This window comes from Lithobates pipiens, unplaced genomic scaffold (assembly GCF_037356315.1).
Source record: "Lithobates pipiens isolate NorthernLeopardFrog02 unplaced genomic scaffold, aLitPip1_a1.2 Scaffold_11, whole genome shotgun sequence".
Lineage (NCBI taxonomy): Eukaryota > Metazoa > Chordata > Amphibia > Anura > Ranidae > Lithobates > Lithobates pipiens.
Window position 1 is genome coordinate 19,014,197 of NW_027507696.1, and position 27,857 is coordinate 19,042,053.

General features: G+C 42.4%; 2 protein-coding genes across 4 annotated transcripts; one reads left to right on the forward strand and one right to left on the reverse strand.

The window, feature by feature from the left end:
• Window positions 1-227: 227 nt before the first annotated feature.
• Window positions 228-16,179, reverse strand: BCL2L2 (BCL2 like 2). Of its 3 annotated transcripts, XM_077469362.1 has the most exons (4): window positions 16,024-16,178; window positions 8,715-8,809; window positions 6,081-6,506; window positions 228-2,671 (listed from the first exon to the last, which is right to left on the reverse strand). In XM_077469362.1, exons 3-4 carry the CDS (start codon window positions 6,495-6,497, stop codon window positions 2,522-2,524), a joined length of 567 nt encoding a protein of 188 aa, XP_077325488.1. In that variant the 5' UTR covers window positions 6,498-6,506; window positions 8,715-8,809; window positions 16,024-16,178; the 3' UTR covers window positions 228-2,521. The 3 variants fall into 3 exon arrangements, with proteins under 3 accessions (XP_077325488.1, XP_077325472.1, XP_077325479.1); XM_077469346.1 differs by lacking the exon at window positions 8,715-8,809 and having other exon boundaries at window positions 16,024-16,179; XM_077469353.1 differs by lacking the exon at window positions 8,715-8,809 and having other exon boundaries at window positions 16,020-16,178.
• A 95-nt stretch (window positions 16,180-16,274) lies between these two features.
• PPP1R3E (protein phosphatase 1 regulatory subunit 3E) lies at window positions 16,275-27,635 on the forward strand. The gene is made up of 2 exons (XM_077469312.1): window positions 16,275-17,335; window positions 21,552-27,635. The coding sequence occupies exons 1-2, from the start codon at window positions 16,922-16,924 to the stop codon at window positions 22,044-22,046; spliced, it is 909 nt and encodes a 302-aa protein (XP_077325438.1). The 5' UTR covers window positions 16,275-16,921; the 3' UTR covers window positions 22,047-27,635.
• Window positions 27,636-27,857: the final 222 nt, after the last annotated feature.

The window sequence follows — 27,857 nt, forward strand, 5'->3', positions numbered from 1 at the left end:
AAAACCCCGAGTGAGGATATATCCAGGTGCCCTGGGAAAGCATGTGCTTTGTGCAAGGACCGTTTGACATTTTATTTGATTCTTGCCTTTAGAATTTATTACCATAAATATATGATGCAAGTGCCCTGACATGATTTCACAATTGTGTGTAGCTATCTTTATAGTTCAATACATAAAGGAAAGTAGCAGGAAACCATGCATTTGGAATAACAGAGGCCAGAATAATATAGGGCAAGGAATCTTTAATGCATGATGAACACTTAAACCAATCTCCTCTGAAACAGTGTTCTCCGTACAGGAAAGCCAATATCAAATTGTGTGAGACCGTAGTTAGTGCAGGAGCTTCCTCCTCTCAGGCCTGCCTTGATATACAGGTATCAAGAGGAAGCCAGTTCATATCTGTTGCTTACTTTAGGTGGGGTGGAGGACAATTGCACTAGGTCAGTGGTTCTCAACCCTATCCTTAAGTACCCCCAATAGGCCATGTTTTGGGAATTTCTCTTCAATAAAATAGCTGTCCTAAATACCAAGCCATTGACTCAGCTTTAAAGCACTTGTGCAAGATAAAGGAAAGCCTGAAGACATGGACTGTTGGGGGTACTTGAGGACAGGGTTAAGAACATCTGCACTAGATGATAGCGAAGGGCCGTGTCATCAGGCAACTTATGCCAATTGCAGGGAGTACTAAGACAGCATGACATCTAGTTATCATAACTAAAACTAGAGATTGCAGTTATATTTGGAGAACAGCATCTGCAGATGGCGGACAAAGACATTTCAGTTAAATGCAACAGTACTGTATTTTCTATTCTTTAACCCTTTCACTACCAGAGCCTTTTTTTCTTGCACACATTAAAATGCATATTTTAGGCTACTTTCACACTGAGGCGCTTTACAGGCACTATAGCAGTAAAAATAGCACCTGCAAAGTTCCTCTCCTCTCACTGCAGTGTGAAAGCACGAGTGGTGTGCTGGCAGGACGCCCAAAAAAGTCCTGCAAGCAGCATCTTTGAGGCGATGTATGAGCCTTGTGTACACCGCTCCCAAAGCACCCCTGTCCATTGAAATCAATGGGCAGGGGCACTTTTAACCCTTTTTCAGCCGTTAGGGGGGGTTAAAAGCATTGCAAAACCGCAGGCACCTGCCCCAGTGTGAAAGTGCCCTTAGGGCTAAAGGTTATTTAAACCCCTAAAATATTACCTGAAAAGCAGAGACAATTGAATAAATTGGTAGCAGCTGCAATTTTTGGTGTCATAAAATTACGCAATTTTTTTTTTTTATTATTTATATTTTCAATAAAAATACACTCAAAATTAATTTTAGTGCACACAAAACACCCAATTTGTTTATCTAGCCTTAAAACGCTGTATGCCTGTGAAACGGCAAAAAAACAAAAACAAAAAAAAAAAAAAAAACCGACAGTACCCAAAATTGTCCATAGATCGTAAACACTCTATAGACAACTGTCTCACTCCAGATCACACAGCAATGCCCAATATGCGTGGCACAATTCTCATTTTTGTAGGCATGGCACCTAATAAGCTGACTGGTTTTAAAATGTTCAATTAAATTGTATTTTTTTTTTTTAAACCTAATTTCTATCACAAGGAGGCTGATAAGCCTCCAAAATGATAGTATAGTTTTCAGGCTCTGAAGGGTACATCAGAGGCTTATTAGACCTCCAATGTGACCTCTGTAAGGCTTGAAGCTGACAGTTGGCTTCATCAGCTTTTTCCCTGGCCAGAGATTTACAGTTCTGAACATGGAAGTGAGCAGAGCTGAGCATTTCTGGGGCGATTCTTCACAGGGGAGGTCAGTGAACAGATGTAGAAGTGATGGGTGGCTTTACAGCTGCCAGGGTCAATTCTACTAGAAAGCCAGCAGCCTGGCGAAAATATAAACAAACTCCTGCCTGACTTAGCAGTCAGGAGTCTGTTTACATGTCAGCATTGGTGGCAGCAAAAGGGTTAATATATTGATTTGAGACCATTAGCTCTACTCATGCCTGTTTACTACCCTCAAATGCACAGAATAAAAGAATCTGGTAGAGAGAAAGAAGCTCCCTTCTACTACAAATTCATTAGACTAAATCACCAGCAGCAAGGAGAAGCAATAAATACCAGCACTGCTTACAGACACAAATGCATACAAAGCAATACAGTTCTCTCTTCCATACACAAAGCATCATATAATGGAGCCATACAGACATTACATCCACACAGAGCAAGACATATTGGATACACATGCACAGAAAAACACTGGAATGCAGACATGCATGATCACACTCAAAAAACCAGCATACAAACAATACCTGTATACTTTAATGCAATCGGACACATAAAATACACACTCTTATGCTGCAAAAACATCATATTAAAAACAAAGAAACATACATAAAGCACACAGGCAAGAACCGTCACATACTCTTTAACGATGGCACTCATCTACAAACACACTTCTTGTTGTGCATGGATAAAGCACACTGCTTGCAGAGGACATTTGGTGTCTGTTGCTTTTTGTGTCATTTGCTGGCAAACAGAGCTCCTACAGTCATAAGAGCCCCAAGAGCCACTGCCCCAGTCAGTACTGTTTTCAGAGAAGCCCAGTTTCCTTCACGCTGTCTTCTTGCTTCTTCTATAGCACCATCGCCATACAGAGCCAGGAACCCATTCTGAGAAAGAAAGACATACAGTAACATGGTTGGAGTGTTATAACATTGCCAACAGGCCAGTTATTGCACACCTGCATCATCTTAAAGAAAACCCTGAGTACATGTGACAAGTCCAACTCTTATTTTCAGTTTTTGTTTTTTAAAATACCCACCCCAATAAGCCCTACCCCTCTAGTGGGCAACATATATTACGCAACCTCTTGTGGTGCATCATAATAAAGCCTGGGCTCAAATGAAATGCTGCAGAGAACAGCTCTATGCTGATGCTGGATGTGTCTGGATGGAAGAGACCGGGATTTAAAGTAAAAAAATAGAATTTCAGCTTTAAGTACTGGAGACCACCTGACCTGTCACATTTGGCATGCCTTTTTTTTTTTTTTTTTTTTTTTTAAAGGGGGGGAGGAATGGTACCCAGCTCCCACTTCCTCCCCTGGTGCCAGAAGTTCACCTCTTCTTCCTCCCTGCAATCTTCTGAGATACGTCACAGGTCCCAGAAGATTGCCTGGCCATTCACAACGCACCCAGTGTTACAATGCCGGCACTGCAGAGAGGAGGGGGGAGAGGAGCAGGGCTTTGTGTGCCTGCATCGCTCGACAGTGGGACAGGTGAGTCCGTTTATTAAAAAAAGTCAGCAGCTACACTTTTTGTAGCTGCTGACTTTTAAATGAATGGAACTCTGCTTTAAAACACTTTTTTGTTTAAGTATTCCTGTCCATCCTGCATACATGTCCTTTCACACTGAAGCACTGCTAAAACAGCCACTAAAGCACCGGTCATTTTTGCAGTGTTTTAGTGGCACTTTTCAGGCGCTAACCAGTCCCTTTAAGGTCACGTGACAAATTGACCTCCAAAAAAAGACCAGTTTTGCTGCGATTTTGAAGCACGTTTAAGGTGCTGCCCATTCATTTCAATGGGCAGGGGAGTTTTTGAATCACTTTTTACAGCGTTTCAAACACGTCCCAATGATGCTGCTTGCACTTATTCTACCGCACCACAAGCGCATCGCCCCCCCGGGTAAAAGCACCCATTCAGATGAATGGGAGGCAGTCTTCAGGTGCCATTTTTAGCACCAATACGCCTGAAAACTTTTTCAGTGTGAAAGGGGTCTAAAAATACATCACCAGTAACTTTTTAGACCCATAAAGAAACACTGAATCAATAGTCCGAAGGAAGGGCACACACTGTAAATATGCACTTTGTGTTATTGGTGCAAAGGGGCTTTTGGCGATACGTGGCCAGCATTGACTTTCAGCTGAAGTCACCACCCAATTTGCCAATCAATCTCTGGAGGAGTTGCTGGGTATTCTGCAACTCCTCCTATAGAACGATTGCTGTCTGTGAATGACAGCACGTACTGGAGAAGGAGCTAGAGAATAAGCAACTTGTGTTTAAGGCTAGGGAGAAGCATGTAGTGTCCTCACCCCAGGCTGCCAAGAAGAAGCACACTTGTAAGGGTGGCTCCAGTGTACTCTGCATGGGAAAGGAGTTACCCAAAATATGGAAAAAGGGGATTCAGGAAATTTGAAATGTAAATTATATAGATAAAAAGAAAACAGAAGGCATGCAAGGTAAATGCATATGTATGCCACTGTTTGTCTTTTTTAAAATGGAGGGTTTAATAACACCTTAATGTACGGGTCCTTATATCTCTCCCCCCCATGTATTTTGGAGAAGACTAGAATGGAGTCCAGCTTTAAAGTGGTTGTAAAGTCTTAAGGCTTTTTACATTCAGTGTGCAGCTCCCCCCACAGCTCCCCTAATACTCACTCAAGCGCCATCTCGATCCAGCAATGTGCACGGGAGCCCCGACTGTCCCAGGTTTTTCTCTCCTCATTGGCTGAGACAGCAACAGGAGCCATTGGCTCCCACTGCTGTCAATCACAGATAGTGAACCAATGAAGAGAGAGGGGGCAAAAGCCAGAGCTCAATGTCTTATAGACACATAGAGCCAGGCTCAGGAGCGAGCATGGACCAGTGCCCGCATAGCAAGCAGCTTGCCATTAGGGGCACCGGTAAAGGGGGAGGAGCCAGGAGTGCCAGGAAGAAGAGGATTGGGGATGTTCTGTGCAAAACCATTGTAAAGATGTTTTTATTTTTTGTTTTTTTTTTTAGTTTTTTATTATCACTTTAATTGCACAATGAAAAGCATGTGTAGGCCTGAGCTGACACCCCTAGGAGATTGCTGCTATTTGTATAGCAGAACACTCTGCTTTTCTAGGGTTTCAAAGCACTCTAAAAGAAAATTAATTCAGCATGCAGGCAGGCATCTGAAGTGCCTACTATTAAGTGGTATTTCCGATGTCCACAGGTTAACAATAACATGGGAAGTGGCAAGCATGAAAAAAAAAAGTAAACTGTGTGATGTAGACTGTTCTTTTTAAATGAGGTGATATAGGTTTACAGTATTTAGAAAGACCAAGAACTCCTGCTATGGGTTGGCTTGCTTCAGGTATTTTGGAAATATGTACAAGTGTTGCCTGTAACTCTAAATGTATAAGTATTCCATAATCTATTTTCCTATATTCAATAAGCTATTATAAATACGTTTGTGCTATTATTGCAAAATCACCTTAAAACAACCCATTTATAGTAGCAAAAACTACTGATAGTTATTATGTTTTACACACCCAGAGGTACCTGTACATACCTATAGCAGCTTTCACTTTAACACATGCTTCACCTGAATGAAAAATAGTTGTGACAATATAATAACTCAGTACTTCTTAGGAGCGCTTGCCCGCCCATTACTATTGCTCAGCGAAGCAGCCCATTACAATGATGGGGCAATAGGAATGTGTGGGATAGGCAAGACCAGACAGGCTCTAACATTTGCTTTTGCCCATCTGAACAGCAAAGCATTTGGACAAAGCAAGAGGTACCAAAAGCAGCTTCAGGTGTGTCCTACCATTTGTGGGTACCTGCCTTTCATATCTGTCAACAGCTTCTGGCTTTTTGAGGCCCGGTTCACACTAGTGTGATGCCAGACCACGCATGCGATTCCCACCGCAGAGCTGTGCAGATTACACGTGATGTCTGTGCGATGCAATTTCAGCCATACAGACCAAATCACACTCGCAACAAAAAATGTTTTTTGGTCCGCACTAGAATTGGATCACATGGGTGTTCACACCTATACGATCCAATTCCTGTACCATTTCACAGTTCGCACTGCGATCTGTAAACCGATCTGGGGGTGTCGTTAACTTTACATTGACACCCGCAGCTGTTCGCAGATCTCAATCTGAACCAGTGTGTGATGGGGTTCTCACATTGCGCTAGTGTGAACTGGGCCTCAGTGACAGAATCTCTTTAACAAAGAAAACTATCCCTTGAGGTGCACAGTCCAGTCAGTAATAAACTAAGATCAATAGTCAAATGCGCATTAAAAAGTAAAGTTGCCATTTCTCACCCATCCCCCATTGCTCTGCATCCAGTCTCTCAAGTTGGTCTCCAAAAAGGTCACCATCCAGTCTTGAATCCGTGGTAGAAGGGGAGCCATCTCTTTGTTGACACATTCTGCACAAAGTGCCGCTCCAAATACAAAGAATGCCACCACGCGACCCCAGTTAACTCCACCTTGGAAAAGGCCACCTGCCACCTCCGCAAAATGTGCATAAGCTGTGCCAGGGGTTACGTGTATCTGTGTGGATATTTCACTGAATGCCTGTCGGAAACGTTCTTCAAACTCATCCCCTGCAGCACGCATAGCTGAATGTAGACCACAGGATGGAGGTCCCACTGGCTCTGCAAGCAAACCCCGCATACACAGCTTGTACTGGACAAAATCTTCCACCAGGGACCGAGATCTTGGGTCAGACTGCGCCATCCAGGCTCTCTAAAAGCCAAACACAAAAATGCCTTCTTGCCATCACTAAACTCTTAAATGCACAGAGAAGTCAATAAAAACGGTCTTTAAACAGAATGAGGTTCAAAGTCTTTTCTATAATGCCAGTTCCATTTATTATTTTACAGTTTGTCAAACTTTTTTTTTTAAAGGAACAAACATTTAAATAAACAAATTTTATATTTAACATTTGAAACTCAAAATAAATAGCATACAAACACCCACCAATAAACACAGCTTTAACCATTTCAATAGCGGGCATTTAAACCCCTTTCCTGCAAAGGGTAATTTTCAGCTTGGGGGGAGTTGATCTGGCTTTTTTTTTTTTTTTTTTTTAATTTACTAGGTTTGCTTGTAGCAGTGAATTGTACCATGTGATCACTGACCAATTACAGCTAGCAACACAATTTCATACAATAAATGCCATGAAAGGAAGCCATTCCTTGTTTACAACTGTCATGGGTCTGCTGTGATTGGTCACAGCGATCACATGACACTGGAAGCAGACTGGTATAGTGATCGGTCATCCTTCGTGTCCGGTGGATGCTGCAAGTGACAGATCGCACCAGAGCAGCCGCATGAGGCATGTTCTCAGGAAGGCATCATATGATGTCCTCCCAGAACAATAGGGTTTCTGCCCGTCTCATTTTACAATGACGCAGGCAGGAAGCAGTTAATCATAGGTATGATAATCCCCAACTATAACATTATTGCAGTTTTATACATGTTCTCATAAAAAAGGATCTGGTCCCTCATTTGGTTTCCCTATCCTAATTTGGTATTGAAGTTTGACATGTCTAGGATAGAGTAACTTTGCAAGAGTGGGTATTAAAGCGGATTTCCACTGACACCACAAACCAACAACACTATTTCATTAATCTTTAATGCAAACATCCATGTCTCTGTGCTTTATTTTGTTGAGAAATCGCTTTGAAAAACAAACCCATAGCATTTCTAGCCATGGCTATGTTGAGTAAGGGCAACGATTCATGTAGCATTTACTTCCTGGAATCCATCTGCCCCTAGCGCAGGCATGCACACAGTAGAGTTTGCTTAACTGAGAAAAATCACTCCCCTTTCCCCTCCCCCCCTCCTGAAGACTCCTGTCCTGAGATGTTGGACATAACTTGCCTAGGCAAGAAACCCAGAAGTAGCTGACGAAATGTAGAAAAAAATAAAAAAAACACAACACGCACCTTTAAAACAAGTAAATATGATAGAGATTTTCCTATCTACATACTAATGCTAGCAGCATGAGGATTAAAAATAATCAATGTTGATTGAGAGAGTGAAGTTCCACTTTAAAAACCAACTCCACTATTTGTTTTTAAAATGCATTGTCCAGCTCACAATTAAAAAGTAGCTTTGATACAATGCTCTTCTCACTGGTGCTGTCCATGCAAACTCATCAGTCTGTACTCCAGAACAGGTCATCTTCCAGGCTGGATGACATCTAGCATCACTTAACCCACATGTGAGCTCAGGACATTAAAAAAAAAAAATTGTTTGCAATAAAAACACATCCAATTAAAAAAAAGTATTTTTTATTTTAATACTAGTAATGGTGGTGATTAGCAACTTATAACGGGGCTGTGATAGTATGGCAGGCAATTTTGCAATAACTGACACTTTGTCGGAACTGGCTAACTGCCACTGATATCTCCAGTGACACTAAGGCCTCTCTCACATGGGACGGATCCGTGATGATCCGCACCGTGGATATCTGCTTGCTCAGTGGGGAATCGGAGCAGGAAGATGACAGGTCCGTCGCTGCACACTGTGCAGGGACGGACTTGTCAGAGCGCCGCTCTCCTCTATGGGAGATCGAATGACGACGGACCGCAGAGTCCGTCGTCACCCAATCCAATGGCGGATGGAAAAGTAGATTTTTTTCTCCGTCACACTTTTTTGGATTGGAGTGGGTCGGGTGTCAGCGGACGTGTCACCGCTGACATCAGACGCGCCATAGAGGTCTATGGAGCATCTGACAGGCTGACCTGAACGGATCGTTGATCTGAAAGAGGCCTAATACAGTGATCAGTGTTAATATACACTGAACTAATGATACTGGCTGGGAAGAGGTTAACATCTGGGGCAAATAGTTAAACGTGTGACTAACAATGTGTAAAGTGTGTACTATGTGCTGCTTTTACTAAGGAATGTGGCGGTTATGTTGTAAATTGTGCAAGTATTAATTACCTAAAAGTAGGGAAGTTTTGACATGAGGGGTGTCATTGTCATTTTAATCCATAAGACTCCAAAAGGTTGAACATATTAGTGATAGAATGACAGCGCTGGAAAAGTAAAAAATAAAAATAAAAAATAAAAAAGGGTTCCATTTTGGAGAAAGTTATAGTTTATATGAATGAATATATGCAACGTATACAACTGTGATGAGTGGACTACTGCTCCATGTACACCATTCCAGATTTCTCTCTTGTTCTAGGTGAATCAATGGGGGTGATTTAATAAAACTTGAAAGTCAAATCTGGTGCAGCACTGCATAGAAACCAAATCAGCTTCCAGGTTTTTTTTCAAAGCTTAATTGAACAAGCTCAAGTTAGGAGCTAATTGGCTACCATGCACAGCTGCAACAGATTTTGCACTCTCCAGTAAAATCGACCCCACTGGGTTCTGAATATACTACATCTACAGAGATCTGTTAATATCCTTAAAAATTACTGGCTCTATGCTTCAAATCTCTAAGTCATCTTGTAAAATAGTCATACTGGAAACTACTTTTTTTTCCATTGCTTGATTTAGAGAACCAATATAAATGGATGTGAACTGAATACTTCCCACGTGATGCAGGTTACACAAAATTCCCCTTTTACACTGACAGTAAGGAGTGTCTAGTCACCTCCCTTCTAACCTGCTTCTCCTTCACAACCCAAGCTACGACTGTCTGCAGGCTCCTACCACAAAGCCAAGTGTAAAGCTCCTCACACACTATCAAATTTTCCAAAACTATATAATAGGAGGTCAAACCTTAGGAGTTTCAGTTTGTATGCAATCAGGTAGGCCCTTGCACTACATGGTTTTGGTAAACCTGAAGGAAAAAAAAAAACAGCAGAAAATATGATAGTGTATATAGGGCTTGACGGACAGCAGAGGGTCCAGACTTCACACATTAGGGTTGATTTACTAAAGCGTGAAAAATCTGGAGCAGCTCTGCATAGAAACCAATCGGCTTCCATTTTTTGGGGGGAAAGTTGAAAGTGGTTTTAAAGCCTCCAGGTTTTTTTTACCTCTATGCATTAACCACTTCAGCCCCGGAAGGTTTTACCACCTTAAAAGCGCAACTCCACTTTTGTGGAGGAAAAAAAAAAAAAAAAAAAAACCCTTAGACTTATCGGTGATGGTATTTCTACAAGCCTTTCAGGACAGCACCTTGGAGAGAGCGTAGCTCCACCTCTTCACATGAAACACTGCGTGACAACGCCCCTTTTAAAAGCAGCCGCTTCCACCATGCCGTCAATTGTTACCGAGAAATCCTCCGACATGCTGGAAAATATAAGCAGACAGTTATCATGCCCTATAATTATACATTATACCCTAGGGAGGGAAGTAGGCTGCTGTCCTGAAAGGCTCGTTGAAATACAGTCACCGGTAAGTCTAAGGTTTCTCCCTTTGCCTTTCAGGACAGCACCTTGGAGAGGTTAACTGAGAAACTTACTTCAGGGTGGGACTACTGCCTGCAGAACCTTCCTACCAAAGGATTGGTCCGAGGCTGAAAGCAGATCCAATCGGTAGTGCCTTATAAAAGGTTGAAAAACTGGACCATGTGGCAGCCTTGCAAATTTGCTCAGATGATGCCCCGACCCTTTCTGCCCATGATGCCGCTACTGCTTGAGTCGCATGAGGCAAATTCCCTTCTGGATGTTCCAGACCCAAAGAGGTGTATGCCTCTTTAATGGCTTGTTTTAACCATCTTCCGAGGGTGCTTTTGGAAGCTTTACATCCCTTGCGAGTACCTTCCATTAAAACAGAGTGAAGTTGATTTTCTAAAGTCCTTTGTTATCTCCAGATATTTAAGAAGACACCTGACAGTATGGAAGGCTTCTTCCCCGGCCCCCAAAGTAAAGGGAAAAAAAAAAAAAAAAATGTAGGGAGAATGATCTCCTGTGTACGATGAAAGACTGATGCCACTTTTGGCAGGAAGGCTGGATCTGTCCTTGAGACTACCCTATCCGGTAGACATCTTATAAAGGGTTCTTTAATTGATAGAGCTTGTAACTCACTGATTCTACGGGCAGAAGTTACTGCCACTAACAAAACAGTTTTGAATGTCAAAAACTTTAACGATGATCATTCTATAGGTTCAAAAACGGAGTCTTCGTCAGTCCCTGAAGAACTAAAGATGAATCCCATTTGAGAAAACAATAGGTCTAGGTTTTACTTTAGCCATAGCCCTAAAAAATCTGATTATTAAAAAAAAGGTTCCCTTGACAGGGTTCTTTCCAAAAAAAAAAAAAAAAAAAAAAAAAAAAAAGATAAAAAGCAGCTACCTGCGCCTTGAGCGTACTGCTAACCCCTTCTCCAATCCTTCTTGAAGAAGTTACAAAACCGAAATTGTACTAAGCAAATTAGTTTTTTTCTGGAACACCAGGTAATATACATCTTCCAGACTTTGAAATAAATGTCTGGTCACTTTTTTCCTACTTGCAAGAAGGGTAGTAATGAGTTTCTCTGATAAGCCCTTCTGTCTTAAGATTTGTTCTTCAGAAACCAGGCTGCTAGATTGAGATAAGCTGGATCTGGCCCTGACTCAGCGGATCTGTCCTGATTGGCAACTTCCAAGGAGGTTTCACCGAGAGGTTTATCAAGATTGAGAACCAGGGTCTTTTTCGGCCAATAAGGAGCGATTAAGATTAGTTCCGTGGATTCCAGCCTGAATTTGGCCAACACCCTTGGAATCAGCTGAAAACAGGGGAAAAGCGCAAGACAGCTGGAAGTCCCACTTGTGGGCCAATGCATCTATTCCAAGAGCTTGATCCTTCCTCAGAAGGGAGAAGAAGTCTGGTACTTTTGCATTTTCTTGTTTTGCAAAGATGTCCACCTGAGGGAAACCCTAGCTCCTGGAGATGGGCTTGAATAATTCCTGATTTAGAGACCACTCGGCTTCCCTCATTTCTCTCCTGCTGAGGAGATCTGCCCAGGTGTTTTTCGTACCTTTCAAACGGACTGCGGATAGAGAGGCCAACTTGTTCTCTGCCCATGTCAGGATTTGATAAGTTAGCTCAATCAAGGTTCTGCTATTTGTGCCCCCTTGCTTTGTTAAATATAATACTGCCGTCAAATTGTCCATCAATATTTGAACGTGCTGTTTCACTAGAACTTCCTGGAAGGAGAGAAGGCTTAGGTGAATAGCCTTCAACTCTCTCCAATTCTACGACCTTCTTGCCTCTGGTTTGGAGCAAACCCCCTGAACCGTTTGCTCTGGGTTTCTAAAAAGTACCCCGCCTCTGCCTCTCTGAGGGATCCAGGGTCTTTTCTTTGTCTGGTCCTTTTCCTTATTGGTTTTTCGAAAAGGACGAAAATGTTTCCTCTGCTGCACCACTTTCTTTTTCTGTGGGAAAGCTTTCTTTTTGTCTGCAGTCCTGTCAAGGACAGTCTCCAGTTCTGGTCCTAACATCAGGTCCCCTGAAAAGGGAATTCCGCAGTTTTACTTTAGAAGCCAAATCCCCTGACCAAGTCTTTAGCCAAAGGGCTCTTCTTGCTGAGTTAACAAGCGCTGAGGATCTGGCAGATATCATGATAGACTCTGCAAAAGACTCTAGCCAACACTCCAAATTCCTAGCTACAACTGAAGCTACCATTGCGGGTTTCAGATTGGCTAAAGATGAATCCCAGGCTTTCTTCATTAGCCCATCTGCCCTCTTGTTCATCGCATCTTTGAGAATCCCCATATCCTCAAAGGCCAAATCCGTCTTCCTAGACACATGTGAAAAGGCACCATCTATTTTTGTTTTTTATTCCACACAAATTCCTCATTTTCCTCAAAAGGAAACCTCCTTTTAAGGGCTTTAGAGAAGATTATATGTAGAGATCTTGGAGGTACGGGACTTTGCGGTACCAATTACAAAGATGAAACACATAATAGATAATAAAAAATTATATTTATTAGAACAAACTAAAAATTCACAAACACATGGAACCTGCAATTAGTTTCAGTTCCTTATAGTCTATACCATAAAGCCTACTACAGGAAAACAAACAGCATTCCACCATAAAAAACAACTTGTTCCCCCCCATCCCAATTTGTTCGACATGTTTCGCCTAAGTGGCTTCCTCAGGAACAAAGGACTCAGTGTTCAATCCACAAAAGAGGATATATTACAATCGAAATATACATATAAAAAGAGAAAGAAAAAAAAGATTGTATAAATGATACAATAAAAAATTATCAATTACAAAACATTACAAAAGGCTTTAGAGAAGAACTGCCCCTTTTCTGGATCCTTCCACTCTTTTTTAATAGTGTCTGTTAAAACTTTATGCACAGGGAAGACTGTGTTTAATCTCCTCCAGCCCTTGGTACATCTCATCATGTACTGACAGCTGGGTTTTTTCTTCCTGGATCGCCAGGGTAGTATAAATTGCCTTGAGTAGATCATCCACCTCCTCAAGTGAAAGTTTGTACCTAGATGATCTTGCTTCTTCTTCCACCTCCTCCTCAGAATCAATGGTTGAGGGAGGAATGCTTTCCCTTTCTTCCTCACTCACTTTCCACCTGTATGGAAGTGGATGGAGGGAGACTGGACGGAGAGCTCTGTTCTTGGCTGGAACTTTCTTACAGAAGATAAGAGCTCCTCTTCTTTTACTAAATCCACAATGCAGGATCTGCACAGGGGTTTGGGCCAAGAGTCTCTCAAACGATTTTTGCACGAGGGGCATTTTCTCCCTGATGTTCTCTCTGACTTGGCAGTAGCTTTCTGAAACAGAAAAACAAAAGAACCCCAAGGTCCTTCTTTAGCTATAGCCTCTAAAAAGGAGAATGGATAGCTCCCACAGCTAACACCCTAAGTGTCCAGAGTCTCACTCCTTCTTGAACTGTTAATGGAACATTTACACCAAAAAAAACACCCAGTGATATACAAGGAAAGAGGCACCGCTGTACCTCTCCTACCTGGGACTGGCCGGGAACCTGGGCGCCTGCATCCACCATTGCTGCTGACGATTCTTCCTCCATAATGAACTTTGCAGCCACTGCCTGTGTGCTTTTGAATGGTATCCTCCATGTGCCAAACAAAAGGAAGTCCTGGCCAGAGAACCCGCCCCTTCCTCCTGCGTTCCAGCAGCCAGAACCAAATAGCTGCTACGCCCTGCCGGAAATCTCCGCCCACCGGAACTAGCGTCACTCACCATCTGTGATTTGGCGCCGCCATGCCGAGGCCCGGCATGGAACACTCATTCTGAGCATGCATGTGGGCCCCCAAACACCATGGGCAGACGGCCTCCAGCAGCCCTTTACTCCTGTGAGCCAGAGAAGGAAGGGACACTGGAACACCCCCCTCTCATGTGGGAAGGTGCTGGTCTGAGCATAAAATTTGAAGGTACTGCCAAAACCCTCTCCTTGGAGCACTAATGAGGAAATCGGCTGTACCTGCATCCCTTTAGACACACTCCTATTGAAAGTATCTCTTCATAAATTAATTTTTGTTGCAGGGGATACCTAAAATCTGACTTGTATCTTAGGCAGACTTCTGGAAAAAATGTGGTGGGCCAAGCACACAAGCAAGAAATTATGTTTCTGCGGGGCATTGTGTACAGAAAAACTCCAGGTAGCCATATTGCAATGCATTTTCAGAAAATTACAGTGCTTGCCAATTGAAAAGTAAAGGTAATTTTTTAAATAGCAATTAAAATATGATTAGTGTCGCAATTGTATGTGTTATATTATTTTTTCTTTATTTGCAATTTTTACCCCCACGAAAGTGGAGTTACTCTTTAATGACTAGGCCATTTTTTTGCGATATAGCACTGCGTTACTTTAATGGACAATTACACGGTCATGTGACACTGTACCCAAATAAAATTTATGTCCACCACCATAAATAGAGCTTTCTTTTGGTGGTAATTGATCAACTCTGCGGTTTTTATTTTTTGCACTATAAACAATAAAAAAATAAAATTCAAAAAATTAAAGACAATTCTGAATAAAATCATTTTCTTTCTGCTGTAAAATCATACCCAAAATAAATAAATCGAATTTCTTCATCAATTTAGCCCAATTTTGCCTAACAATAGGGGCAATCAAAGGGTTAAACGTATTCCCTAATTGTGCTTTCTTACTGTGGGGGGTGGGCAGGCTCACTGTGTTCCCGATTAGCAGAAAAACTAGATCATAGTATCCATGCCGGACAGCGCGGTGGTCTGCTTGTTTACAGTGGCAGATCGCCATTCTGTCTCTGTGGGGAGCGATCGTGGGTGGCTGGTGGACACCACATCTGTCGGGCCCGCTGATTGGCTCCCTCTGTTGCCAATCCGAACACGATCGTGGCTCTGGTAGCACACATCACCACCCCCCCTCCCCTTCCCCCCTGGCTATTAAACAAAATCACATACAGGTACATGATTTTCCACAACAGAGCTGCCTCGCCACAGTATATATGCCGCAGGCGGTCAAGACCAAGTTAACGTGATTGTCAATGTTTTAAATAACAAACATACCTATACTTCCCTGCTCTGTGGAATGGTTTTGCACAGAGCAACCCCGATCATCTTCTTCTGGGGTTCCCGCTGGCGCTCCTGGACCTTCCCTTCTATCGAGTGCCCTCACAGGAAGCAGCTTGCTATGGGGGGCACCCGAGTTCTGTGTGTTCATTCAGACATGAAGCCAAAGTCTGGCCCTGTCCCCCCTCTCCTCATTGGTTCACTGGGTTTGATTGACAGTAGTGGGAGCCAATGGCGCCCCGTTGCGGTCTCAGCCAATGAGGAAAGAGAATCAAAGGCTGCCAAGACTCTCATGTAAGGTCTAAACCCGGTCGCATATGAATTACACAGGTTCTGAGGCTAATTTAATGCAGATAAGGCAACAAGTGATTTGAATTACAAGCTTTATCAGCCACAAAACCTGTGTAATTAGAATGTGTTCGGGTTTAAAGGGATGAGGTGGTATCTCTGGGGTCGGGGTAGAGTCACACGGTCTGTCAATAGGCGCAGATCGGGCTTCTTAGGAGCGAGCACGCATGTGTGCCCCAGCACTGGCCAAAGAGGAGGATCAAGGCAGCTCTATACAAAACCCTGACACAGGGCAGGTAAGGGTGACAGGTTCGTTATTTTCATTAAAAAACATTGAAGGTATAGAATCCCTTTAATTGAACATGCGGAAGTTAGCAGCCGATTGGTTTCTATGCAGAGGTGCACCAGATTTTGCACTCTCAAGTGTTAGTAAATCAAGCCCTTTCTGTATAGTCTCAGCTTGTGCACACTGTGAGCTCCCAGCCTTCCGGTATCAGCTGGCCCCTCTCTAACCCTGAGAACCCGTTCCAGGGCACCCACCTACCAGTCATGTGCTGCTGGGGGCTCCCCCGGAGACGGTTGGTATCACTCTCATACTGCTTCTCTCCCCCCTCGGCCCGTACTGCCGTTCCCTTCTCTGGTGTCAAAACGGAGCCACTTCCGGCTCTGTCATGGCGACGCCCGATGACATCAAACCAAGGCTTAGCTCCGATTGGACGGTTCTCCTCCTACCGGTGACAACGGAATACCTCATTGCCGTAATGTGCAGACTAAACGGGCACACCAGTGTTCCGCTGCAACCGTATACACGGGTAAGAATGTGACCCCCTCAGATGTGTAATGGCCGTGTTCTGTACATAGCGGCTGCAACCTTCCTCCGACAAGCGTTCTACCACCCGCCACATGTCCAGCGCAGAGCTGTCCCTCCCACATGTAAAGACTGCAAGGCGCCCCGGGAATGCAGGGTGTTAATAAGCGCGGTGCCTCTGTGGTGGCTTCTCCGGATCTCGCGGCCCGAAACTTGTCTGCAGCTTCCTCGTTCCCTGACGTCTGCTCCCGCCCGCATCACCTTGCTGGGATCCCCGCCCACTCTCCTACTCTCTTCCAATTGCGTGCTCGGGACGGGCGGAGGGGGCTGGCCCATGTGTCCCGTCTACACGAAGTATTACGGTAGTGGTCCAGGGACTCCGCAGGATGGATGGGATGCAGAGGAGTCGGGGAGTGATGGAGGAGCACCGCACAGCGGGGGGAAGATGAGGACATGGCGGTGGAAGGGCACAGGGAATGACAGTTTAGGAGGGTGTTAGAGAAGGGTGCATTCCTCATACTGTCCATACCTTCTAATCATTTCTTATCCAGCCACACATGACACCTATTTCCCTCTCCCTTCCCCTAGTTAGTGCTAAAGCCTTAATGCCTCCATTGTAATATTAGGTGGAGGAATGTCCTGCCGCTCTCGGCCTCCCAGGGGGGACATCCCCAGAAACCTCAGTTACATTGCTGGACTTTACGAACGAGCCTACTACCGCACGGCCAGGCCAAGCATCGAGGAGCACGATGAAGAAGAAGAAGCAGCCTCGTCCTCTCCGGGTCGCTCCACCGCCGTAAAATCGGCAAGCGCTCCTCGAAGGCGTTCACGTTCCGCCCCAGCGTTGCGCGTTCCCAGGACTGAACGCCATCGTAGCCCAGAAACCAGGAAGAGGGTCCGCTTTGCCGATGCTTTAGGTCTGGAGCTGGAGTCTGTACGCCACTTCAGACGAGAGGATATGCCCCAAATTCCGCAACACGTGACCCACCGACTTCAGAGAGAGTTGCTGGAACAAATTGGAGGATCCTGCAGCTCCAAAGAGGATGTGGTATGTTGTAGAATGTCTTCCCATCAGCTGCAATCAATAGTAACAGGCATAAGCATTGTATTTGTTGTGTGTTGAGGTGCAAGGGCAGCCATTCTCAACCATGGTTCCATGGAGCCCTAGTGTAGAAATGTCATCAGCACACCAAGGATTCCTCAAAAGAGTCCAAAGCTTTATTATCGTGGTCACATGATAAACATATAGCAACATTTCAGAGCCACCCAGGGCCCTTTCATCAGGCAAGTGACCACCTGCCTGATGAAGGGGCCCTGCTTGGCTCTGAAACGTTGCTGTGTGTTTATCATGTGACCACGACAATAAAGCTTTGGATTCTTTCAAGGAATCCTTGGTGTGCTGATGACATTTCTTTTTTTTTTTTTTTTTTTTACAAATGATATTGGTCTTTATTGAAAAATGGCATGGTACATTGAGTAAGAAGAAATACATGTCAAAGCAAAACAGGTAGTTAAGCAGTAGGTAATATACAATGTCCTCCTGTTACAATGAAATGACAGAATATGAAACTGTGTGCTTTAAAGAACTAAAATATAAAATGTGAGTGCAGCATTCGGGGTGAGGGCTGATGACATTTCTTCGCTTTGATCATCCACGGTTTCCAGCCTATGGTCATTACAGCACCCAGCACTACTGAACATCCAATTTCTGGTACGTGTGCAAAGAGAATTTTGCCCATGGAGCCCTAGAGTTCCTCCAGAGGCGGCTAGGATTCCTTGAGCTATGATTTACCTCCCATCTAATGGTGCCTGTATAATTCCAGAACCAATTCCCCACTTGACAGGGCTGGCAGGGTGGCATTCTGACCACCACTGTAAGGGGGGCATTCTTCCCATTGACTACTACCAAGATAAGAACCATTTGCCCAATGACACCCAACTGACTAATCTGCACAGGAGTTGCCTGAACTGAAACATTTTTCAAGATTTCCTTGGGGGGGGGGGTAAAAGAGATGGGAAAAGCTGCACTAGGGAGTACTTCAGGATGAATGTGTCCTAGATCAGCTTTTCACAACCTTTAACATGAAGGAGCCCTTGAAATAACTTTCAGGTCTCAGAGAAGCCCTGCTAATAATTACTATATCTACAGTTGATGGTACATTAGTGTGATGGTCAGAGGAAAGGGTTGCCCTTATATTTGTGGTAACTGGCAGGAATCTTTCCCTTACACATAGCTAAAAAGATTATCGGTGTCAGTGGTGGCTTATCCAAGAGGCAGAAATTTCTCATTGATCAAGGAACATCCAGCAACTTCTGGAGGAACCGTGTAGTACCTCTAGGACCCTATGAGGATCTTTGCACTACAGTCCTCCACTTTTGTTCTGTAATTTTTTAAATATATATATATTTATACGTAAGGTAGCCAGGAATAATATTGACAATCATAAAGATGAACGTTAAACCTGCAGAGAAATTAAAGCTGAAGTTTAGGAAAGGCAATTATTAAATAGTTACATTGGTTCAGCTTGGATCAATGTAACTACTGTATAAAAAATATCACTCTAGAGCCACCCTGCTTCCCACTCCCTTGTCACCAAATTGAATTGCCAATGGGTCCCACTGCTATCAGTTTACCCAGTGAGACAGCAGAGGGCAGAGAAAGCCGCTGCTCTTGTGCACATTGCTGGATTGAGATCTGGCTCAGCTAACTATGCAGGGGTGCTGGGAGGATCCTCTGGCACAGAAGTTTTTTTGCCTTAATGCATAGAATGCATTAAGGTAAAAAACCTTCATCCTTTACAACCACATTAAACATTGTGCATTTAAGAAAGATCGTTTACATGGACAATCTTTCTTAGGAGAATGTTGCCACAAAGATCGATCTGCTGAGCTATAATTTGTTTGGCTGTGGTCCATCAAATAAATTATCTTTTCACATGCTTGTTTTTCCATCCTATATTGAACCTCAGTCATCCTAGAAGGTGAGTAAACTAACAACAGTGCTGATGAGCAGGCACCTTGCAATGCTTGCAAGTGCTTCTGTTTTGGTTCAAGTAGACCTTGTCTTTTCTCCATGTTTAGATTAAAGCGGGACCATCTATCTTTTACTGCCATGGATGCTGCCATCTTAGCCTCTGTTTTATCTGCAGTTGCCATGGTGCTGTCCATGTGATCAGCTTTGAGACCAACCATTTGATGGCTTGACAGTTCAGTTGTGAGCCAACATAAGCTCACTAGTAACTGTAAGGCCGCGTACACACGGGCGGACTGTCTGGCCAACTAAGTCCATCAGACAATCCGACAGACAGTCCGTCCTACTTTTGAATGAACGGACTTGACCACACACGATGAACAGACAGTCCGCTGAAAGCTTGCGCGATGACGTGTACAGCACGTACGACGGGACTAGAAATACGACGTCCAATACACTGCAATGCAACCTTCGGCCGTGTAAATCCTTTCTGAGCATGCGCCATACTTAGTCCGTCCAACTTGCCTACACACGAGCGGACTGTCCGCTGAAACCAAAGTTGGACGGACAATATTACGGAAATTCCGAAAGACTTAGTCCGCCAGACTGTCCGCTGAAAAAGTCAGCTGAAGCCCACACACGAGCGGACTGTCCGCTGAAACACGTTTCAGCGGACCAAGCCCGTCAGACAGTCCGCCCGTGTGTACGCGGCCTAACAGTTATCATTCAAGGCATGCTTTGAAATAACCCTTTTGGGAAACCCTTAAATTGGTGGATTTAGTTCCACTTTAAGTCTCTCCCCTTCCTAGTATTGAGCTCCACCCCCTGTAATTTAGCATTAAAATACCAGACACTTTGCTGTTCCACTAAGATTCTAGCATTTGATAGTTGAATAATAGGTTCTTAGCACAAGGAGAAAACAGGGCTTAAAGCGTAACTAAACCCACAAATTTAAAGTGGAATTAAGGGCTTAATTCACACCTGTCCTGTGCTGGTGCTGGCATCTTCTTTTAAACACTGGTCTTTGAGCCTCTTCATTGGCCAGGGGGAGATGACGTCACTCCTGCGTATGTGCATGTGGCCGTCATCCCAGCACTCAGAGACCAGTCCGATGCTGTAAGCTAAGCTGAGCATGCACAGCTCAGTTTAGAACGCAGAAGAAGACAGCGAGCAGGCATATATGGGCATTTTTTCACATGTACATGTCTCTACTGCAGTAAAAGCCTTCCTGCTCACTGTTACAGTGGAACTTCAGTTCCACTTTAGCTGTTTTGCTTTGAATTATAACTATTACAGCTATTAGTGTGTTTATGTTAGCTCTCAACTGAACTGTCAAGTCATCAAATGGCTGGTGCAACTGAAGATCAAACAGAGGCTAAGATGGCATCTTCCTTACATGTTAGACCCCTTTCACACTGAGGCGCTTTACAGGCGCTATAGCACTAAAAATAGCGTCTGCAAAGTGCCTATAGAGCGCCTCTCCTGGGCTTTCACACTGGAGTGGTGCGCTGGCAGGACATCCAAAAAAGTCCTGCAATTGGCTTCTCTGAGGCACTTTAGAAGCAGTTTATACACCGCTCCTAAAGCATCCCTGCCCATTAAAATCAATAGGCAGCGCCGCCGACGCTTTTAACCCTTTTTTGGCTGCTAGCAGGGGTTAAAAGCTCCCCGCTAACAGACAAAAACTGTCGCTAAAATTACAGTAAAGAGATGCTAAAAATAGTGGCGCTTTTCCTCCGATACCTGGGCGCTGTGTGTGTGAAAGGGCTCTAAAGGATAGGAGGCTTTTGTTGCGTTTTAATATTAACATGGAGGTTTACAATTTAAGCCCAGGATCTAGGTGATTGATTGGAAGAATATTACATGCACTTGCAACCACCTCAGCATCTTTGCTCTTAGGCACATTCTATTCCTAAACAGATACTTTTAGTGCAATCACATTATTGTATTTTATGCATTTAATTATGCATATTACTTGGACAAGACATCATTTTAGCATTATCTGATACAGACTCAGAATCAGCCTTCTACAAACCTGTCTTATGTCCGGGTCACCTAGGTTTACCTGAAAGGCAATACCAATAAAAAGTGGGGTCGGTTTTTCTATGGGGTCATAATAAATACGTAGTTTTGTTCTTGCTAATATATCTTTCATAGGAATTTTTATTTTAAGTAAACATTAATTAATAGTAATACTCTGTCCTTGCTATTAATACCTAAAATAACTGTGATGAATGTTAGTGTATTCTTTTTTCCACTGGAATCACTGTTTAACCAAGATGTTGTCTTCCAGAGCTGGTGTGAGGCTCGCCATGTCATATCCCCTTCATGGGTAGTAGAGCCAGAAACACTGGAAAAACAAACTTGGGAGCGAAGTGCCTGGGATCAGCAAACATGGGATCAGCGTGTGTGCCTGCAAAATATGCGCTGTGAAAGCTGCTTCCTGTGGGGGTCCGTAAGGGTCCTGGATCTGGCTTATGAAAAGAGAGTTACAGTGCGCTATACTCTGGATGGATGGCTTTCTTATCAGGAAACCCATGCTCTGTATGCTGCTCGTCTGTGCCATGGTGGAGCAGGCCACCCCAGCACAGATCTCTTCACTTTCCGTCTACCTCTACCACCTCGAGACCAAGCCCATCTTTCTTCACTACAGTTTGCTATTTGTTATCAAGTTGGAGATGAGGAGTTCTGGGACAACAACAAGGGCAAGAATTACAGCCTAAGTCTGTCTAATGCTCGAGCCTCCCGGACTCAGGATTCTGAAAATGGATGGATACATTTCATATAATATGAGATAGAAAACAAGTCCAGTGTCTGATAATTGTTCTGCATGTCAAAGATAGACCAAAGACTTCGGACCAAATAACTACTGTCAGAATAAAATAAAAGTGTTCAAAATGTAGGGCAAAATGAAATGTAATTATTGGTATCAAAATTAATTTTTTAAGAAAAAAGTAATGCATTATTTTATAATAATAGGTAGACATGTGCTTTCTCTAGCTTAAAGGGTTGTCCTCTTCTAGGAGAATGTCTAACCCTCCCACCCCTTGACAGTGGTGTGGACATTTAAAAGGGAGACATGGAGTCCAAGTTTGTTGGTCTTCATATAGTAGAAAAGTTTAATTGCCACCAGTAGAAAAACATTGATTTTTCAATGCCATCTGATTAGAGATTTAATACAAGTGTGACCTATTTGTAATTTTAGTCAACTCCATTTATGCTTCAATGTAATTATAGGTATCTATTTCAGGGATCATAGCTGGAGAGCACATTAGCCATTGCTGAATGTGAAACACTATTTCAAGTTGCAGTATCAATTTATGCTAGCTTAATTATTGGAAAGGATTGTAAACTTTCAGATGTAAATAGATCATATTATTTGGTCCTACAGTGCTCACTGTGTACAGAGGTACAGTATTTTTTCACACTATTGACAGTCTAATGACTTTAGGATATCTAACTGCAAGAATCTGGACACACCATCTTATAGTGTAAAGAGCATTATTGTGCAGTAACCTGTAGCAACCAATCCCGTTTGATCAGCCAGAATACTGATCTGTTACTGGATACGGAATGTTTGCTGTGGGTTGCTGCACATTGCTTATATAGAAAAGTCAAAATATCAAACTCTACTAAACTTAAAAAGATGCTGAAAGCAAAGGTAGATGCTGGAAATATACATTATTGTGGTGTAGCTAGTGGTAGATAGTTGCATTTAACTTGACTCGTCCTGTAATGTTGAAAATGTTTCACTGTTTATCAAAGTAACGTCTTAAAGGGGAGCTTTACTCCTTCCATAGAGTTAATTTTGCTTTTATTCTTTTTTTACCTTTTACTGGGTTACGCTCAAGTAACATGCAAATCCAGCTGTCCTGTTCCATCACCGTGCCACTACTTGCTACTCTGTTTGTTTCCTTACATAATCAGGAGCATGCTGTCTCTTTCAGGTTTTTGCAGCCAGTCCCCAGAAGAAGCAGATATCCTAGGAGGCTGCTGGAGCAGAATAATAGAATATTGTCTTTGTAATTGCGTCTGGGGGCAGGCTGAAGTAAGAAATAGTGAAAAAACAAAAAAATTGTAAAGGCTTTCAAGAGAAGGGAGGGGGGTGCAAATATGCAGAATAGTTTTTGGGAGTGAAGGTCAGCTTTAGGTTGTATTGTCAAAGACATCTAAGCATTTATAGCCACCATAATCCAATCACCATGGAATATGTCAAGGCAGATACTGATTGCACAAGAACATCATTGCAGTTTGTGAAATCATCCGGTTACAATTACATAATCCAGTCCCACAGTGGTACTTGGATAGGTGTTTATTGTCTGATATAGGATGCCAAAGGTGGCAAATGTCAGATTGCTGGAATAGAAAGGTTAAAGTAGGATTATATGTGGATGGCAGATGCTGTTGAAGACTCTCACCATGTTTACAGAAGGTTGTTCCATTTTTGGTATAGATGTGCACTTTCACATCTCTTGCTAACCACTTGTTATGTCCATAATGTGTACCTCACTGAAATAATGGCCCATTTCTGTAAGGCGCAGGAAAACTGACCAGTAGAATTTCTCTCCTATGTTGGGCTGTCCGCTCAGTGAGGTTGTTTTGTTTCCCCATGTACAGGTTTTTGCATTCCTCACTACACTGGACTACATGTAACAAGTCACTTGTGTTTTGGTGCTTTTTTTGTTGTATGCACAAGTGTTTGCCTTGCTGTATTGCCGGGCTTAAAAAACACAGGAATACTGTGTTTGTTAAAAAAAAAAAAAAAAAAAAAATACTTCTATTTTTTTTTTTGACTCTCCACAGTTTTCCTGACTTTCATTAGAACTGAAAACTCTGCTTGGATAACCAGTGAAACATCTTCAACATCACAGAAAAATTGAATGTGACTGCCGCTAGCTATACCAGATAGCTATACTGTAGCTGGATAAACATGAACCTTCAAAGACATTGTTGTGATGTGATTTAAAGATTAGAATGTTCTGTGTTTACGAGGTTACTACTATGTTGCTCCATTGATAGACAAATATTCAGTGTTTAAGGACATATTTATTTAAAATATTATGTATTTTATAAGTTATATAGAATGAAGCAAGTAGAGTATAAAACCCCTCTTGTTTGTTGTAAAAGTAGAGAATTAAAATATATAGAAATAATTTCTTTAAGAGACAACCTCATTGCTCAGGGACTCTGAGGCCTGCAGCTGCTACATTTACCGCAATGCACAGGGACATCGGAATGAAAACCTGGCATGTTGTAACCGTGCTTTACTCTATCCAGAGCCAAGATATAATGTTTGGATGAAAGTAAAGCAACATTACAAGGACTTATTTATTAGGGGGTACAGGGGACATATTTTATGGGAACAATATAGGATAAGGAAAGTATGCCTTATAGTTTAACTATACAGTAATAAAAGTGTATGAACCGAAGATTGAAGTCTTCTTCCATGTTATATTGAGGGCAAAGTGTAATTTAATGTTCATACAGTATGCAGTGGATACACAATATATTTTGTACTTTACTGGTGCATTGAGGAAATTATTGTACCTCCTCAACTGAAGTAAGCCATTCAATTGAAATGGTGTTTATCAAACTGGTCTAAAAGACTTCGGTCTAAACAAATTAATTTCTAATGGCAAAGTTATTACAGATCTCTGTTAACAATTTTGTCCCACTTTCTTAAACTAAAAGGGCTTCTCATATGTACGCTGACCCTGCCACTAAACTAAAACGCCTTAGTCTAGGCATGCCAGTAAAAAAAAAGTGTGTAAATCTGCATGTTTTTCCAATGCTTATGCTGCCATATGCCACTGCTATCCTGGGAAATTGTTATGCGAAGTCTACAGAGATACTAACACTTCCAGGTGTGTCTGTCCTCTGCAGCAGCTAACCAGTTCCTCCTGCTGATCTCCACATCACTACTGCTATCTCTAATGATCTGGAGGCCAGAAGGAAGAACCAGCGAGAGCTGCGGTGAACCCAGGAGATCGACACTCTGAAGTATCAGTTTAACTACGATTTCTTTGGATGAGTACAAGGAGATGAAAAGATATTTACACTCTTTATTTACAGGTATGCCTTCACTGAGTAATGTGTGCACAAGTGAACAATTTTAAGACGAATTCACTTTACAAAATGGCAAACAATATACAGTTGTGAGTTCTAAGCTGCATCCATTTTGAGGAAAAATTAGCAGAAATATCATAGTTTTTAGTTTGTGTTTGTTATATGTCTCGTGTGTATTTATATTTGTAAAATGTATATTAAGGAAAATGAAGATTTTACAATAGTAGTAGTTAAAGAGTCACTGTCACTAATAATAACAGGTAAAAGCACAGAAAATTCAAGCATTTTAAATACTTGTATTGTTTTGCCTTTCCATAACATTTTATGGACTTGCAATGTGCCTCTAAACTTCCTATGGAATTTGATCACTAAGGCCCCTTTCACACTGGGGCGGTGCGGGCATTGGCAGTAAAGGGCCGCTATTTTTAGCGGCGCTTTACCGTCATTTTAGCGGCGGTATGCGGCTTCTAGCAGGGCGGTTTTAACCCCCCATAGCAGCCAAAAAAGGGTTAAAACCGCCCGCAAAACGATGCTGCAGCGGCGTTTTGCCAGCGGTATAGCCGCGCTGCCCCATTGATTTCAATGGGTAGGAGCGGTGTATTCACCACTCCAAAGATGCGGCTAGCAGGACTTTTTTCACCATCTTGCTCGCGCACTGTGAAAGGGGTCAGATTTTTTCAGACGCTATTTTTTAGTGCTGTAGCGCCTGAAAAACGCCCCAGTGTGAAAGGGGCTTTAGGGAAGAGTCAATTCCCTAGCCCAGAGCCTGCTTTGCACACAGGGGATTATGACATCACATATTATATGGCAACACTCAGCAGTAATCTCAGAGCTTTTGCACGAGGGAAGCTTTAAAGATAATAACATGCTTGTAATATGTTAAATGCACATATAAATTTATTGAAAGATTGTTGTTGCAATGAATGGTCCAGTGACAGAGTCTCTTTAAAGTTAGCCTGTGCTTCATTTAAACATTTTAAAGTAAACATACTGCCTAAGACTGAACACTACATGATGCTTTTTATTATTACACAGAAAGTTTTTCCCTGTCTCTTATTCATATTGTTTCACCTGGTTACTGGGTCTGTCTTTCTCTAATTTCATGATTTGACCCTAATGACTACCTTTCATTTTCTATCAAATAAGTGGGCTTTAAAGTGGATGTAAACCCACTCTCATCCTTTCTAAACTACTGCAATATTGGTTATCTAGAAGGATATACATGCCTCCTGCATGTATACTTATCTGTCCAATGTCTCCCCTCTGTCTGCTATGAGACCCGAAAACCTGCAGATTTTGTGGGTGGGTCTGTTTTCCAGGGCTCAGTGGGTGGAGTCGTGATGTCTCCACCCACTGAGACATCACGATAGCTATACACTCCCCTTATCAACATGCATTTTCTCCTGTGTATTTCTTACACTGAACTTCTGCTTTGATCACTAACATTCAGTCAAAACCCAGAAAAGTCCCCACATGACTTTAGCATGCCAAATCGTGCTGAGATGTGGAACAGCCAATCCTTGCAGAGCAGCAGAAGAAAGGAATGGAAGGGAATTATAAAATAATGCATGTCTCAGGCTAGTGCACGAGATATGTAAATCGCCTGTCACTCACAGCAAGGGGGAGGATTTGACAAAGTTTGTAAAGATTTATCTCACTGAACAATAAAAGGATTGCTCAGAGCTGGATTAACTCTTTGTGGCAAGACTGGGCTCAAATGATAGGAAATCTTACACTCTACATTATGACATATAAAAAAAAAAAAGAAAAAAAAAAGAAAAATCGGGTTTACATCCACTTTAATGGCTAGTAAAAGCATTCAGATTGGTCACGGTGATGGCAGCTGTTAAAGCTTAGCTAACAATTCAGGGCATCTTGTGATATCTACCCTTAGGCAGGACATTTGGTTTTCAAAGTTTAAAATTGAGTACAGATACATATAAAAGTCAAAATGTGGCAGTGTGAGACTTTAGTAAAATGATTAAGGTAAACTGTACATAGAAATGATTGATGTTCTAGTGATGTATTTAGTGATTTGATATATAAGTGGATCATGTCATGTGCAGGGTGCAGGGAACCAACTGATTAAACAATTCAACTGCCAAATTCATAATAGCTTAAGGAGTAATGAATTATTAGTTTATAAGGGCAGTCTGACTTTCAAATTGATGCCTTTTTCATTACCTGAGAGGCCTTATAGCTGCCTTATTACAGTTTGTTGTTTTTTTATGTATGTTGATAGTATTGTCTCTTGTTCCAGATATCTAATCTTGGTTTGCTAAATGAATATATGCTCTGTTGAAACTGAAAACTTGTGTTTTATTCTTCATTTTATGCCATTATGCCATTTTAAAAATTGTGAACAGTTATATTGTATAATAGTATAGCAGTCATAATGTAATAAGGTCAGTAACCATCATTACCAGTGTGTTTGCACAGAGTTCAGTAGAATGACTATGCTAGCTAACAGAGATGTTTTTTTTTTTTTTTAAATGAATACCTTTAAGCCCCATACACACTATCAGATTTTCTG

Bases quoted from the DNA above. Each gene is read 5' to 3' on its own strand.
- PPP1R3E (XM_077469312.1), top strand. From the start codon at position 16,922: ATGTCCTGCCGCTCTCGGCCTCCCAGGGGGGACATCCCCAGAAACCTC. The intron at 17,336-21,551 runs GTATGTTGTAGA...GTTGTCTTCCAG, and splicing joins GCAGCTCCAAAGAGGATGTG to AGCTGGTGTGAGGCTCGCCA.
- BCL2L2 (XM_077469346.1), bottom strand. From the start codon at position 6,497: ATGGCGCAGTCTGACCCAAGATCTCGGTCCCTGGTGGAAGATTTTGTC. The intron at 2,672-6,080 runs GTGAGAAATGGC...TTTCTTTCTCAG, and splicing joins TGCAGAGCAATGGGGGATGG to AATGGGTTCCTGGCTCTGTA.